This window comes from Dreissena polymorpha, chromosome 4, assembly GCF_020536995.1.
Source record: "Dreissena polymorpha isolate Duluth1 chromosome 4, UMN_Dpol_1.0, whole genome shotgun sequence".
Lineage (NCBI taxonomy): Eukaryota > Metazoa > Mollusca > Bivalvia > Myida > Dreissenidae > Dreissena > Dreissena polymorpha.
In genome coordinates this window covers 43,418,944-43,437,558 of record NC_068358.1, presented here as the reverse complement: position 1 = coordinate 43,437,558, position 18,615 = coordinate 43,418,944, and the positions used below count along the sequence as shown (strand labels likewise).

At 33.5% G+C, this 18,615-nt stretch overlaps 1 protein-coding gene across 1 annotated transcript in view; it reads right to left on the bottom strand.

Annotated features, from left to right (window-relative positions):
• Nucleotides 1-1,148: 1,148 nt before the first annotated feature.
• LOC127879226 (C-Jun-amino-terminal kinase-interacting protein 4-like) overlaps nucleotides 1,149-18,615 on the bottom strand; it is a 125,819-nt gene continuing 108,352 nt past the window's right edge. The window contains 2 exon segments of the mRNA XM_052425947.1: nucleotides 1,149-6,046; nucleotides 16,188-16,250. Of these exon segments, the coding sequence (XP_052281907.1) occupies nucleotides 5,928-6,046; nucleotides 16,188-16,250 (182 nt within the window). The 3' untranslated portion in view covers nucleotides 1,149-5,927.

Genomic DNA, 18,615 nt, shown 5'->3' with positions numbered 1-18,615 from the left:
GCCGAAGTGTGTTAAGACAATCACAACTATTTTATTATAACATCCTTAATAATGTGGATATTGATTAAACTTAAGAGGTTTACTAGGCATGGTCCCAGTTGTGCCTGTCCTGGGCGGGGGTTATTCAGTCATTTATCCATTCACTCGTGGATCTGTTTATTCATTCATTTACTGCAAAAGACAGCCGTGCCAACAAACCTGAAAACAAATGCTATGCAGTTGTTTTTTTTTAATTTGGTGTGGCTCATTAGCTAGTGTATTTGTCTCCATTTTTATTAAAAGTTAAAAATTTTAAATGAAAGGCATCAGTCAATCTTTCTTTATGAAAGATAAATATTGTTTTGACAATGCTGGGTCACAGGAAAACTCTGCTCTTTAACGATTATATAATTTAAGTTTTGAAAATAGAATAGCATTGATATTGATAAGCCCATTTTTTACAAGATCTTTATAGGAAGTTGTTTCCAGATTTTCAAAATGAAGAATTATCAAAAGGTAAAAGCAGTGTCATTTATATGTAGTATTATTGCTTTTCTTGACTCCTAAGTGACACAATATACAATCTATTGAATTGTTAACATCAAAATGTATTTTGATGTTGCATTGTTAAGATCACAATGTTGTTATGCATGGTAAACAACAATATGTTGAAGCACATTTTAATACAATTTTGTTATGTATTATTAAAATCAAAATGAAGTGCACTGTTACATTACACTGTTAAATTGCATTGTAAAATTTAACATTACAGTGTTAGTAGGTTCAGTCATGCTATGCAGTATTTCTTTTCTTCCATAAGTGAACATGACTTGTTAATGACTGTAAATGCTTCACACAATATTGTAGCTATGCTGTTGGACAGGCATTATATTAACAGAATGTTCAAAGGTTAACATACGGTATATAAATGGAATGTTCCTATATGCAGCTTTTCAAATCTTTATTAAAGTATGCAAAAAATATGGCACAAAAAGCATTTCAATATATTGGCAAAAGGGAAAACCTGTATTGCAATTAATTGAAAGGCATATTTCAACATTTAGAACCACAATGTCAGATGGTTCATTACATACTGATAGACTGACCTAATATTGGTCTGGTTTAACGGCCAATACATGCATGACTGAGAAAATATGGGAACACCACACCTGGTTTGTCTCATTTATTTGTGTTTTACAGTAACAGCATATAATTTATAAGTACACATATAGCAAGATATAAACATATACTGTACATCAAATCCTAAGAACAAAAGGCTGAATATTAAATGCAAAATTTACTGGCATAAACTAAACAAGCTACTTAAAGCAAAACCTTAAATTTTTGCCCAATCACGTTGAAGTGCCCAGTAATGAATGGCGTCCCCAATAATGAACAGAAGGTCATATTTGCATTTTTATTTCGTCATAACAACAAATAACTTTTTTCACAAAGATGTATAAGCAGTGTTCAATAACAGGGTATAAGCCTTACAAACCTGAATATACACACACATTAATGTCATTTATCATTTATGTCAAGTACAACTATCGTAGATTGGCTATGTCAGATTTACACTAGTCTTAATCACACAAGTAATACACTATCTGCTCAAAAGACCTGTGGCCTAATTTTCTTCACAATGTTGATAATGTTGAAGATGATACTAATAGTTATGGTATCTGAATATTGGATGTTTTGAAACGAGTCTGAAAACAAAAAGTGCTAAATACATTAAATTAAATGAACAGCAAGAAAACATTATAAATCCTTGTCAAATTGTCAACATTAAAAATCCTTGGTCAAATTGTCAGAGATGAAATTTGAGAGGCATAACATTGATTTTAATTCTGTACTTTGTTTAGATTAACAATCTGATAATTTAAAGACTTTTCTTCTGAAATAAGTTTTTTACACATAGTGTCAAATTTCTATACCATGTTAGAGAAACTGGAGCAATATAAATATTTAACCAATAAGCATATAAGTAGTTTTCCATACAATCATCCTCAAAGGTATAATTTCTGACAGTTGCACAAGTTTGTCATCAAGAAGATGAACTTAGGATTCCTATTAACATACTTTAATAAAGCATTTATTAATATCATGTTGTTTATCACAAACAATACTGAATCAAACCCCTAACTAATTAACATTTGCATTATCCTATTGCAATTTTTAATTTAACATTTATTTCATCAGTATTTTGTAGAATGATCAACTGTATTTCAATGTAACATCACACTGAATCATGATGATTATAGTAAGTAAAATACCCAATGTGATGCCAACATTTTTTGTTACATATTTTCAAGTTATTATATACTTAATGAAAATAGTAAAATAGGGTCAATAGATTACATGTGTATAAGGTGAGTTTTGGATAAAGATAAATATGATCATGCAATGCACAAAGCCTCGAGTCTTTCCATCCTCAGTTTCTACGCCTCTCATTATAAACTTGTCTGTATTCGACATCAACATAATATTCTTCACACACAAAACCATAGTATAACGTCAATAACAGATGCCATATTGATGTTCTTGAGTTACACTGAACTGTGAATATACAACTGCAAGATTTTTTCATGGCAGAAAACAGAGCAATAAAGAAACACTTTACAAAGTCAATACATTCCGACATCTATGTAATTGCACAGGTTGTACTGGTTTCGAAGCGGGTATGATTTTAACAGATACTTTGTACTATTAAATTAGGAAAACCTTAAATTATGTACCAATAAACAAAATTTTGAACATGAGTTTATAATTATTACAATTCAATATGAATAAACAAGCAAGGCATTAACACTGAAAATGTTTAAATCATTTTTATCATTTACAGGAAAATGCTTGTGTGATTTTATATCTAAATGGAAGTAGTGTTCTTACAGCAGAAAATTAAAAACCTCTTAATAAAAAATTGAACATGCAATAAATAGAGTAAATGGCAATTGGTTCAACTGCTCCATAGAAATTCATTCAAGGAGGAAATCCTTTGGCATGCAGGTGACAGGCTTTTATAATTGTCAATCAACATGTTATACATGTAATTTATGCAAATACCCTTATAATTGGACTATTACTGCCCCAACTCCTTTATTTCATTAATGTAGAAGACATGTTCTACACTTTTACATTTCCCATGAACAGTGAAAAACAAAGAATCACCGGTAGCTCGGTTATTGATTCTCAGCTTATTGGTATTCTATTAAAAGGCTTATTAATCATTCATCAGTCCAGCAACTCATCTTACCAGTTGTTGTGATGCAAACTTCATCTCTTTTTATTCTTTATATCAAAGGTTACTGATGTTTTCCATGCCAGACACCACTTGTTGACATGTATTTTGCTCTTTTATTAGGTTTCCCAACAATATTGATTGATGTTTTTTTGAAACATCATAGTCTGAGAACAATAATACAAGCATAAAAACCTTGCCACAGACAGTACATTCATGTTTTAACCTTGACTTGATAAACATTGCAAGCAACAGAACTAGTGATTTCCCAAGCATTTCTTGCTTGTAATTGTTTTACTTTTTGACTTTTAGAACTGCACAGAAATAATGTTTTGACTGCACAGAAATATCCTCTGTTTATTTTGTAATCTTTTAATTAATATAATCTTTGGCTGTAGGTATAATACCGGTAGTTGGTGATAGCTGTACAGTTGCCTTGTTGCTATGTTCCATTGTTTCTGCTGTACTATATGTAGAGTAACTCTTAAACAATCTAGGATTTATATCATTTAATATTAATCATGGGGCACTTGAACAAATAATTTCAAAAAGAAAATCACCAACAAAGAAATCAACAGTTTACGATTCCAATACCAACATACATTTAACTAAGGTATTTTATTATGCAAGCAATATGCAATAAATATCCTGAAATAAATCAAAGACCTATAGATAACAGGTTATCTAGGTCTTTGAATAAATTAAATAATGTATGCACAAATATTGCATCTGTGACTTGTGCTGTTCATGAATATTCATAAACAATAAATATTTAATCAAATAAAATCAAAGCTATTCAATGTATACTATAAATCAATAATTTTCAATTACAAGCCATACATTGTGAACAGTCTATAACATTGTGTTGATGAAATCACATTATTAATTACAAACAAAGACAAGAAATTAACATTTTTTTGCAGAAGCAATACTATAATTCCAATTCTGATTGGTCAGTTCACAATAGCAGGAGATCCTGAACATAGCAGTATCAGGTCGCATTGTAAAGCATTCAGTTGTCAGATTATACAGTGTATTGGACAATGACAAAGGCTACTGATCAGCCTATAAATATTTATTAGCAAGTAAATCACAACATGCATTGACTGCCATGTACTGATTGACCCAAAGAGTGTGTATTTGATTGTGCATATTAGCTATGGTAAATATAATCATCTCTGAGTAGAGACAAAGAAAGGTTGCATTTCATAGACCGATACATGAACCCCCATCCTGCAAAAATGGATCTCATACCATATGCAACCAGCTATGCTCAAGCCAACATGTGAATCCTCACAGTCTGGTCAGGGGCTACCCTGTTTGCTACATAGACATGCAAGGTATTGTGATCTGATTAGCAGACAGAGTAGCTCTGGACCAGACTGAACAATAAACAATTTTTCATTTATAGGAACAGTGACCTTGATGTTAACCCAAAATGCCCCATAAACAATCCAAAGCTGTGTCTCCATGTTAGATTGCTATTTCCTTAGTTTGGTCAAGATTGGTGAATGAAACATAAGATATTGATAGCAAATCTGTTAGAAATTTTTCTATTTTGAATTTTAATAATGAGCTGGGTCTTTATGTAAACTATCTATACACCAAATTTCAGTACAGCATTTCCATATACAATCCCTGATAAAGTTGCCATGCAAGCTTGCTATACCAAAAAAATCATTACGTTTCTTTTTATTACGTAAAGATGTATATTCATTACGTCTTTTCAGCAAAAACCAAAGGACCCCATTGGAAATAAGTGCTTGCACTTTCATGGATTATCCTTGACCGCAAGGTCAAAAAGAAATACAATACGATTGGTAAATTCAAACTGAAGTTATTAACCTAAAACCACCTGTATGATGCGGCTGGGCCAGACGCCTGCCCACCATACCTCAATCTAATAACCAGGATTTTTGAATTCATTGCAAATCTGTTTCATATGGAAATATTAATAACTATTAAGTAGGAATAGAAAGGCCTTATAGGTATTTACAAACAATTAGTATAACTAAATTATAATGTATTTAGATAGAATTAAAAACTGAACTCAGAGAAAAATAGAAAACTAAAAATTATTCATAAAACAACATGTTTTGTTAAAGTTATTTGCAGCAGATTTAAAATTGATACCATAAGTAAAATGGTCAATGTCTTTATTAATACAATTGCGGCGATGTTAAAAGAACAGAAACGACATTATACACAGTTTTTCAACGTATTAAACAATCACAATTGAAAGTTTGTTACTTTTACACTTGCCACTTCAAATAATAAAAAAAGTAAATAAAGCTCTGTATTGTTATAATCAAATTTACAACATACACCAAGCCATATCATGCTGCTCAGAATACATGCCAAAATATACATGGTAAAAGCTGTCACAGAAGCAATTACAAGTAAAAACACAGCATATTCCAGTACATAAGATCTGAAAATATTGCAGTAGAGTGCCCCCATCCAAAATGAACAGTAGTGGAATCAATTTTATCTAACGCTAATATTGTCTTAATGCATCTCAGTTGTGTATTCAATCGACCTTTGAAATGAAAAAACACACACCTGTATATCAAAATTACTTTTCTTATGAGATGTATGTATGTTTGTTCAATGTACAACAATTTCTTCAAGACAGGCTTCCATTCTTGCCCTGTAAAACATCCATCTTAAGCCATAAGATCTATCCAGTTTGGCAATTCTATCTGTGTCATTCAGGTGAGGATACCTCCCAGACAATAAGATGACTTCTCTCCCCCTTGCTTAGACTTGTTTTCTCTTCCCGGTCCTCACCTGTCTCCTCCATTACAATGTCATCATCACCGTCCCCTGAAAGAAAATGGTGAGCATTTTGTACTATCAAACTCACATTAAATGTTACCTGTTGTCAAATGTGTAAGACTGCCAATAAGAATGTTTTTTTCCTTAACATGTACAATAGTTTTTCCCAAAAAACTGCAACATTTTGCATGGTTGATGATGCAATCTCTTTATACACAGAATACTTTCACTTTGTCTAATCATAACTTTTCCTACTTTAAGATTTTCATGGGCAGCAAAAAATGTCCATTTAATGATGTATTATATGCAACAGCACAAGAAGGTATATTTTATATATTGTATTACATAGTCATGTCCCTTTAGGGAATAGGTCTGTGGTGATAGCCCTAGTTTCAAACAAGACCTGGTCCAATACATCGAGAACTATTCATAGACTTCAACTACTGCAGTTTTACCATTTAGAACCATTCACAGACTGTGACAACTGCAGTATTACTTGTTTACTAGAATAGAATGAGAACCATTCCCACACTGCAACTACTGCAGTTTAACTTGTTTACTAGAATACATTGAGAACCATTCCCACACTGCAACTTCTGCAGTTTTACTTGTTTACTATAGACAATCCCAGAAATCGATACCTCCCGGATTACCCGCCCCTGAATACTCTCGCGCGCCTCCAAAACGTTACTGAAGAAATAAACATGGACCTATATATGTGTGTATAGGTCCCTACGCAAAACAAGGAAGCGAAACGGTTTTATCAAATATATTTGAGGATTTAAAGAGTTTCTGTTATCGATCTGACAACCACATAATAGTTCGTGTTTTTTTTAAATATAATTTACATAATTAGTAGAAATAAGGTTCATTTGCATTCGTTTAAGAGTAATAAAACACAGCATGGACATGGACATGATGTAGGTCCCTGTCATGAATAAGGTCTTCATTGTCATTAAACATGTTAATTATTTAAAAGTGACGCGTGATATCTTATCTTTATTTCGGTATCTACACATGTGCAAACATGTGGTGTCACGGGCATACCCATAAACGCCTTTAATCCACACTTGGAACATCGCCTCCCATTTAGCGAATTCGTTCGCGCCTTTATCGCTGATGTTTTTTTCAAGAGATGTGTGTTGCTGTCATTAATAATCCGTAATTAAAGTAAAATAAATCACTTATTTTGTTCGAGTTATTATTTTTTAAGCGTAAATTAAGACCGGTTTACGAAAATAAATTTAATAAAGACATACGTTAAGGAAATCTAGAGAACACAATTGGAACTATTTAAGTCTATTTAAGGCTCATTATTTTTCATGTTGAACATTTCAATCGTGAATTAAGATGTTTTTAAGAAAATTTAATAATATTTTAGGCAACATGTAAAACGTTATTAAAATAGTGATATAAGAAAGTTGTAGACAAAAGCTTGTATGTCCTTTTCAATCAAAAAGTATGACATATCGTGACATCTTACACAGAATAATTTTATTCCATAAAGAAATAATTAAATTTTATACAAAGGCATTACTGAAAGGTATGCTTAAAAATGCCAACTCGGCCTTAAACATTAAGTGTTGTCACTGAATATTGTTGCAGAGACACATATTTTATAAATCTATCGTGTATATTTTTTATTTAAATTATATTGAATTACGATGTGATACATATCGACACTTGGTTTCATGATTCACTTGTTTTCAATCCTACCGTGCGAAGTCATAAAGTACTGTTTATTGGAATAAAGCGGGTGTACACTATGATAACGTTGTAATCTGTCAAATTCTTCAGTACCGTTTTCAATCGCGGGTTACATAATAGCCAATATGGCGGCGCCCATATTCTCGATTCTGGGATTGTCTATAATACATTTAGAACCATTCACACACTACAACTACTGCAGTTTTACTTGTTTACTAGAATACATTGAGAACCATTCACACACTACAACTACTGCAGTTTTATTTGTTTACTAGAATACATTGAGAACCATTCCCTCAATGCAACTTCTGCAGTTTTACTTGTTTACTAGAATACATTGAGAACCAATCCCACACTGCAACTTCTGCGGTTTTATTTGTTTACTAGAATACATAGAGAACCATTCCCACACTGCAACTTCTGCAGTTTTACTTGTTCACTAGAATACACTGAGAACCATTCCCACACTACAACTTCTGCAGTTTTATTTGTTTACTAGAATACATTGAGAACCATTCACACACTGCAACTACTGCCATTTTATTTGTTTACTAGAATACATTGAGAACCATTCCCACACTGCAACTACTGCCATTTTAGAATACTTTGAGAACCATTCCCACACTGCAACTTCTGCAGTTTTATTTGTTTACTAGAATACATTGAGAACCATTCCCACACTGCAACTACTGCCATTTTAGAATACATAGAGAACCATTCCCACACTGCAACTTCTGCAGTTTTACTTGTTCACTAGAATACACTGAGAACCATTCCCACACTACAACTTCTGCAGTTTTATTTGTTTACTAGAATACATTGAGAACCATTCACACACTGCAACTACTGCCATTTTATTTGTTTACTAGAATACATTGAGAACCATTCCCACACTGCAACTACTGCCATTTTAGAATACTTTGAGAACCATTCCCACACTGCAACTTCTGCAGTTTTACTTGTTTACTATAATACATAGAGAACCATTCCTACACTACAACTTCTGCAGTTTTATTTGTTTACTAGAATACATAGAGAACCATTCCCTCAATGCAACTTCTGCAGTTTTACTTGTTTACTAGAATACATTGAGAACCAATCCCACACTGCAACTACTGCAGTTTTACTTGTTTACTAGAATACATTGAGAACCATTCCCACACTGCAACTACTGCAGTTTTATTTGTTTACTAGAATACATAGAGAACCATTCCTACACTACAACTTCTGCAGTTTTATTTGTTTACTAGAATACATTGAGAACCATTCCCACACTGCAACTACTGCAGTTTTACTTGTTTACTAGAATACATTGAGAACCATTCCCACACTGCAACTACTGCAGTTTTATTTGTTTACTAGAATACATAGAGAACCATTCCTACACTACAACTTCTGCAGTTTTATTTGTTTACTAGAATACATTGAGAACCATTCCCACACTGCAACTACTGCAGTTTTATTTGTTTACTAGAATACATTGATAATCATTCCCACACTGCAACTACTGCAAATTTACTTGTTTACTAGAATACATTGAGAACCATTCCCACACTACAACTACTGCAGTTTTATTTGTTTACTAGAATACATTGAGAACCATCCCCACACTACAACTACTGCAGTTTTATTTGTTTACTAGAATACATTGAGAACCATTCCCACACTGCAACTACTACAATTTTATTTGTTCACTAGAATACATTGATAATCATTCCCACACTGCAACTACTGCCATTTTATTTGTTTTCTAGAATACATTGAGAACCATTCCCACACTACAATGACTGCAGTTTTATTTGTTTACTATAATACATTGAGAACCATTCCCACACTGCAACTACTGCAGTTTTATTTGTTTACTAGAATACATTGAGAACCATTCCCACACTACAACTACTGCAGTAGTACATGTTTACTAGAATACATTGAGAACCATTCCCACACTACAACTACTACAGTTTTACTTGTTTACTAGAATACATTGAGAATCATTCCCATTCTGCAACTTCTGCAGTTTTATTTGTTTACTATAATACATTGAGACCATTTCCACACTACAACTACTGCAGTTTTATTTGTTTACTAGAATACATTGAGAACCATTCCCACACTGCAACTAATGCAATTTTACTTGTTTACTAGAAAACATTGAGAACCATTCCCATTCTGCAACTTCTGCAGTTTTACATCTTAACTAGAATGCAATAGAGAAACATTCGCACACTGCAACTACTGCAGTTTACCTGTCTACTAGAATAACTTTAGAATTATTCCCACACTGAAACCACTTTAGTTTTAATTGTCTACTAGAATAAATTGAGAATTGTTACAATACTGCAACTACTACAGTTTCACTTGTTTACTAGATTACTCTCAGCTCTTTGAAACATTGAAACATTACAATACTACCCATGCAATGCATTAGCATACTGTGAAATGAAGATTGAAAGAAGCTTATGGCTTGCTAGAGAGGTAAACCTTGAAAAACAAGAGAGCAACATGCCCATGGCGATAACTGTTGTGAATCATATTTATAAGATGTTATTCAATAAACTAAACGGTTTCATTTTGAAAGGATGTGATTAACTTATCTCTGGTCTACTTATAATTGAGCAACCCCTAATGGGCATGGACCCCTTTCAATAAGAGGCCTAGATCTTATACCAACTGGTGCATGTTTTTATTTTAATAAAAAGCTGTCATAATGAGTTTTTCCAGGGATGTTTTGGCAGATGACTTACATACTCTAGCCTACCAGCTGATACCCATGAAAGGCTCCACTATTAGATCAACAACATCAGGCCATCTCAGAACAATATAAAAGAGCAAGAGTCACAATTTTCAAGCTGAAAGAATGGTCAAATGATCCGGTGCACAACTTATTTAAGGCAGGCGAAACTGGTAATAATGTTGCGATTCTGATACCCGTAGTTGACAGAGGCAGAGGTGATCCTAAAAAAATTCTTGGTGTTATTGTTGCCCTGAGTGAGAATGACATGAACAGAATTGTGGTGAAGTCAGTTGTTTTAAGTACAAGATATTCCAGCAACCAATTTGACCTCTGCCCGAAATCGCCTTCTTACCGATTTGGATATACATGTACACTGAAAATATTATAACACTTTGTCAAGCTGTCAGATACAGATTCAGGTGGTCAGGGATTCTTTTATTGTGACTGTAGCCTTGGGAAGAGACAGACTAAGAGATGCAAGTGTTTTAAGGCCCAGATACTTTTAAATAGTAGATTCCATAACAGTCTGACTTGTAAAAACCAATAAATGTACAAAAATATTGACATGTGGTATTTAACAAGAGTGTACTTAAACACAAGTCATACAAGTTTTTTATGATTCCAAGATGATACATACAATTTTATTGATAGAGAAGAGATATGAGATTGAATTATATGAGAAGTTACATCTTTTGTCTAAAAAATCACTCTTTTGACTTTTATTCTGCTAAATTGCAGGTCAGAGTTATGAAACTTTGTGAACACATTATTATGACCCGAAACACATGTGTGAAGTATGCATTGAATATCAGCAGTAGAAACAGTGATATTCTGATCACTTTACCTAAACTAGAGTACATGCAGAAACCAACATTTCAGGGAGTAGTATAGATCAGACTATTTGCTGAATAGTCAAGCTAGAATCATACAATAAATATAGGACTTATTCTGTCAATTCAAACTTGCATCAGCATAAAGAGTGAGACCAAGAGCAATTTGCTTAAATATTAGTTTTACATAATCTTGGTAATACGACAGGTCAAAGACGTACAATGCTGAATTATGCATGAAGTATGTAAATGCACCTGAACCAATAGATAGTGTGTGCATATAAAGACAGAGATAATTGCCTCTGTTAGCATGATTTTACCAGCATTTGCTACATACACAATGCCTTTTTCAGAAAAATAAAACTTTTCAACATTTTTATTGGTTACTTTGCAACTTTCTCTGTAACAATCTGCAGCAATTAATATTTAATACTGAAATATCAGCATAAAACAATTGCATATCTGTAAGAGCATGGACAATGGGAAAATCTTAAGAATTACTCTTACAAAAATAACGGTCAAAATATTTTTTAAATGCAGTATTTACATAACTTGGTATAATCAGTCATACAGAATTTCAAATGATTATTGCAATTGTTCATGCATCATGTTATGGTAAACTGAGATTTATTGCATATGTACCACTTCATAGCTTATTTTGATTATGCCCCATGCAGGTTCATGAAGTCTTTATAATAACTGTTTCAGTCTGAAATGGATATTGCTGAAAATAGAAGACATTAGAGGACCTTACAGCCATTGTTCCTAGGGCAATCAAATACATCTTGATTATTTTAATTTGTATCATTAATATTGCAAAAGAAATCGAGTACATTTTCCAATCTTCTAGATAATGATTGCAAAAATTCAAAAGTCATAAGGATAAGGATTTTTTCAACATTTACCAAGAAACATCATCATAATACTCTATAATATACATCATAGTATATTATATATACTCTAAATGCATAATGGATGAAGACTTTTCAAAATTGTTAGCCTTTTTAATCTGAGACAAAGGTGGTCTACTGTTCAACATACGAGTAATACAACATACCCAGTCATCTGGATGGAGATCATAATGTGTATTCAATTTGTTCAAGGATACAGAATTTTGTGACAACTTCATAAACTAAAACGGCATTATTCCCTTTTACTGTACTAGATATTAAAGACAGACTTTAAAATTTATGCTAAAACTTCTGCCAAAAACTAGAGCTTTGTCACAGACGTGACGAATACCCCCACATGCCGCATTGACACATAATATTTTGCATGTCGTCTTCACAAAAAACAGCTGACACCATGCTCAATTTTTAAAACACACTAAGTGACCCATTGACCTAGTTTTTGACCCAGGAAGGCCCATGTTCTAACTTGGCCTTAAGATCATCTCCATAAAACTTCTGACCAAGTTTGGTGAAGATCGGATGTAAACTACTTGAATTAGAGAGCGGACACCATGCTGAATGTTAAAAAACGCACTAAGTGACCCTGTGACCTAGTTTTAGGCCCGGAATGGCCCATGTTCAAACTTGTCCTAGAGATCATTTAGATAAAACTTGTGACCAAGTTTGGTGAGGATTGGATGAAAACTACTTGAATTAGAGAGCGGACAACATGGTGAGGTTTAAAATGCACTAAGATACCCCGTGACCTAGTTTTTGACCCGGCATGACCCATATTCAAACTTGACCAAGACATCATCTAGATACAACTTCTGACCAAGTTTGGTGAAGATTGGATGAAAACTACTTAAATTAGAGAGCGGACAACATTGTGATGTTTAAAACGCCCTTAGTGACCCTGTGACCTTGTGTTTGACCTAGCATGACCCATATTCAATCTTGCCCTAGACATTATTAAGATACAACTTCTGACCAATTTTGGTGAAGTTTGGATAAAAACTACTTGAATTAGAGAGCGGACAACATGGTGAGGTTTAAAAAACACTAAGTGACCCCGTGACCTAGTTTTAGACCCGGCATGGCCCATGTTCGAACTTGACCTACACATCATCTAGTTACAACTTCTGACCAAGTGTGGTGAAGATCGGATTTAAACTACTTGAAATAGAGAGCGGACACAATGCTCAATGTGTAAAACGTACTAAGTGACCCCGTGACCTAGTTTTTGACATGGCAAGGCCCATGTTCGAACTTGGCCTTAAGATCATCTAGATACAACTTCTGACCAAGTTTGGTGAAGATCGGATGAAAACTACTTGAATTAGAGAGCGGACAACATGCTGAATGTTTAAAACGCACTAAGTGATCCCGTGACCTAGTTTTTGACCTGGCAAGGCCCATGTTCGAAATTGGCTTTAAGATCATCTAGATACAACTTCTGACCAAGTTTGGTAAAGATCGGATGAAAACTACTTGAATTAGAGAGCCGAAAACATGCTCAATGTTTAAAACTCACTTAGAGACCCTGTGACCTAGTTTTTGACCCGGCAAGGCCCATGTTTGAATTTGGCCTTAAGATCATCTAGATACAACTTCTGACCAAGTTTGGTGAGGATCGGATGAAAACTACTTGAATTAGAGAGCGGACAACATGCTGAATGTTTAAAACGCACTGAGTGACCCCGTGACCTAGTTTTTGACCCGACAAGGCCCATGTTCGAACTTGGTCTAGACGTCATGTAATACAACTTCTGACCAAGTTTGGTGAAGATCGGATGAAAACTACTTGAATTAGAGTGCAGACACTTAATACGGACTGACCGACCGACAGACAATTCACTCCTATATACCCCCATAAACTTCGTTTGTAGGGGTATAAATAGCATAAAACATAACAGTATGTACAATTCTGGAGGTCATTAAAAAAAGCAATATTCTACCTTTTCAGCAGTGTTCCATGACAACATAATTGGATTTTGTATTTATATAAAAACACTTTATACATTGATATGCTATGTTACACATATAAGTTCTTTGCTTGATGATCATTGATCCATATTGGTACAATAATATAGCGTTTGTAATGTATTTCAATGATTATTTTTCAAAAATGTTATTTACCTGCGCAGAGTTAAAGCTGTGGTCTTAATATAAAAGCCTGCATGGTGTATTCTTTTTCTTTGAAAGGTTGCTGGTTAGAACCGAATGCAGGCTCAATTTTTATTGAATCTCTATTTTGGTTAATATAATTTGTGTAAACTATTCCATATATTACAGCTTTATCAATAGCTTGATTTTATGACATTACAAAAAAGAAAGAAAATCAGTCAATAAATCTTGTAACTATCACGACCAATCAAAAAGCAAATTTTAAATTAGATTGAATGGAACATGTATACACCATTTTCTAACAAGAGGCCCATGAGGGCCTGAATCGCTCTACTGCTATAAACACTGAGCAAGTTTGGAAAGAATAAGATGGAAACTGTGTACTTAATTGCGCAAACAAGGAGAATTTTCTCAAATTCAAGGGGAGATTATTGTGTACTTATTTCTCCGATACTGCTCATATTCAATAGGGTTCAAGTCCTCATTGATATAAAGATACTGTGCATATTTGGAAATAATTGGATGAAAACTGTGGAATTAATTGCGTAAACAAGCAGGATTTAAAATTTTTCTCAAATTCAAGGGGAAGTCATTAAGGACTTATTGCTTCGATATTGCTCTTTTTAAAAAAGGGTTTGAGTCCTCATTGATACAAAGACACTGTGCAAGTTTGCCAAGAATTGGATGAAAATTATGGACTTTATCACATAAAAAAACTGAATTTTCATATTTTCTCAAATTCAAGGGCAGATAATTCTGGACTTATAACTCTGATATTGCTCATTTTCAATAGGGTTTTACTCATCATTCAGATAAAGACACTGCACAAGTTGGGAAATAATTGGATGAAAACTGTGGACTTTATTGCGTAAACAAGCCTTATTTCACAATTTTCTCAAATTCAAGGGGAGATAATTCTGGACTTTTTACTCTGATGTAACCCATTTTCAAAAGGGTTCGAGTCCTTATTAATATAAAGACACTGAACAAGTTTTAAAAGAATCGGATGAAAACTGTGGACTTTATCGCATAAACAAGAAAAAGTCTAACGCACGGACAGACGACGGAAACCACACCATGACATAAGCTCTTCCGGCCTTCGGCCAGTAGAGCTAAAAGTAAAAGGTAAAATTAAATGTCTGTGAAAATCGACTTTCATTTGTCTGCATTTAAATGATATGTTTGTTGAATTACATACAAAATTGTTGTTTTGGCAGATGATACTTCCCTTTATTCACCATAGATTGCATAACAAACAAAAGAGTTACAAACTAATAATCAAATTAACAGTACGGTTTTGCTGTATTTTTTATTATTTTAATAGACTGGGACATTTTGCATCTCAGTGGGATGCAAGAAAAGACCCCATAAACCTGGAGAAATGCTTGCCATACTGAAACAATATTGAATGTATAGGTTGGAGCAAAAATAGCACACTGTTTTAACTGCCAATTAATTAAATAGCAGGCAAGTCTTCAGCTGTATGTCAAGAACTATTGAGCAGTTCATAAATCAGCAATAATAACTCAACCTTGATGACCTTCAAATTGCAAGATTGATCGAACAAAATGATTTATATAAAATACATAAACACCAGCATATGAATTTGTGACAATTTGTTCTATAGTACTGGGTATCAGCCTTGTGAATTATTTGGACAGTATAGTCATGAGTTTTGTAAAGGGAAAATCTTAACAAAAATCATCCAATGAATATTCAAGTATGCAATTGACTTGCAGGATCAACTGTTGTTAGGTATAGACATAGAAATATTTAAAAAAAGGCTTTAACAGATTTGGAGGTTTGGAAATGTTACTGACAGTAAAGAATGCAAGTCCATGCTTGCAGTAGAAATTTACATAAGAAATGAACAGATAACAAATTATGCACAGTATATATACTTCTAAATCCTCTTTTTCCAAACCCAAATATCTTTCTTGCTTTTGGGACCTGCAGGTTGAACACTGAAAATGTTTCACACAAATGGAAATGTAAACACAAATTTCTCCTTCAAAGATTGTCATTGAAGCTTAAAGAAAGTACTGTAAGTTTTAAGAAGTTTTTTTTGGACTCCTTTATTAGCAAAAATAATTATATTTTGTAACTCTGATTTTTCCGTCACCCAGATTTTCCTCTTATATAAATGACTCTAAATTTCCAGGCAATTGCATTTTATCAAAAGTCTTCATCATTGTGTTTATCCATGGACACATTGCATTAGCAATTTTACTGTCTAAAAACATTTCACATGATTGCAAAGTCATTTGACCATTACATTTGTTTTATTTGGGTACAAAGGCATGTATACGGTAGATCATTTATGCAGCCTCAGGTTTGGAAAGACCTCATACACTTCCAAATACACACTTATATGGTAGATAATGTTTCACCCGCAGGCTTATTGTGATCATTAGGTTAAAACGATGGTTGTAAGGAAACAATAAGTTCTGCTTATAATAATGTATTCCCAATTTTTGTTTTGTCTCACCTCCAGAACAACTGCCAACAACTGATTATACTGATAGCTGTCGGAGGGTCATAAAACAGAATATTAAATGCTCATGTTTGTAATTGGTGGTCGAGTAAAATCTTTCTGTAAAACTACATTCAAAATATGAAATGGTTTTCAATTAATTAGAAACATATCTTAAAGAATTTAATACTTCACAACATGGAATTTTTAACACATGCTTTAGTTTTGACAAGTGCCATCAGACAAAGGAATATCCAAATATTATTGCAACGGGTATATTTATAAATTTACTGACGTCTATGAATATTTTTACTGAAACAAGTTCATAATTTTTAAGCGTTCAAATGCTAATAACAAAAGGGCCAGGATGGCCCTGAATCACTCACCTGACTAACCAAATACAATCCCAACCCAGATTTCATCAAGATAAACATTCTGACCAAATTTCATAAAGATTGGATGAAAACTGTGACCTCTATTGTCTACACACGGTTTTTCTAATATTTGACCTATTGACCTAGTTTTTGACCCCAGGTGACCCAAATACAATCCCAACCCAGATTTCATCAAGATAAACATTCTGATCAAATTTTATAAAGATTGAATGAAAACTACGACCTCTATTGTCTACACAAGGTTTTTCTATTATTTGACCTAGTGAACTTTTTTTTTTTACCCCAGATAACCAAAATACAATCCCAACCCTGATTTTATCAAGACAAACATTCTGACCAAATTTCATGAAGATTGGATGAAAACTGTGACCTCTATTGTTTACACAAGGTTTTTCTATTATTGACCTTGTGACCTAGTTTTTGATCCAAGATGACCCAAATACAATCCGGACCCAGATTTCATCAAGATAGACATTCTGACCAAAATTCATAAAGGTTGGATGACAACTGCGACCTCTATTGTCTATACATGGTTTTTCTATTATTTGACCTAGTGACCTAGTTTTTGACCTAGTGACCTAGTTTTTGACCCCAGATGACCCAAATACAATCCCAGCCCAGATTTCATCACGATAAACATTCTGACCAAACGTCATAAAGATTGGATGAAAACTGCGACCTCTATTGTCTACACAAGGTTTTTTTATTATTTGACCTAGTTTTTGACCTAGTGACCTAGTTTTTGATCCCAGATGACCCAAATACAATTCCAATCCAGATTTCATCAAGATAAACATTCTGACCAAATATCATAATGATTGGATGAAAACTGTGACCTTTACTGTCTACACAAATAAATTGTTTACGGTTTTTCTATTATTTGTCCTAGTGACCTAGTTTTTGCCCCCAGATGACCCAAATACAATCCCAACAAAGATTTCATCAAGATAAACATTCTGACCAAATTTCATAAAGATTGGATGAAAACTGCGACCTCTATTGTCTACACAAGGTTTTTCTATTATTTGACCTATTATGTGACCTAGTTTTTGACCTAGTGACCTAGTTTTTGACCCTAGATGACCCAAATACAATCCCAACCCAGATTTCATCAAGATAAACATTCTGACCAAATTTCATAAAGATTAAATGAAAACTGTGACCTCTACTGTCTACTCAAACAAATTGTTGACGGACGCATGCACACACGCATGCACGCACGCATATACGGACGCCGGACATCACACGGTCACATAAGCTCACCATGTTACTTCGTGACAGGTGAGCTAAAAAAGAAAGTAAACATGCAGTCCAATGTTGATTTTTTTTCAAAACTTGTTCACAGTATTTTTGTTGATAACTTACTACTCCTTAAAATTGCAACTAGATAAAGCAAAATATAAAATCCTTAATTGTTTTTTCCTTGCATCAATTATTAAGAAATACAAATCCGATTACACA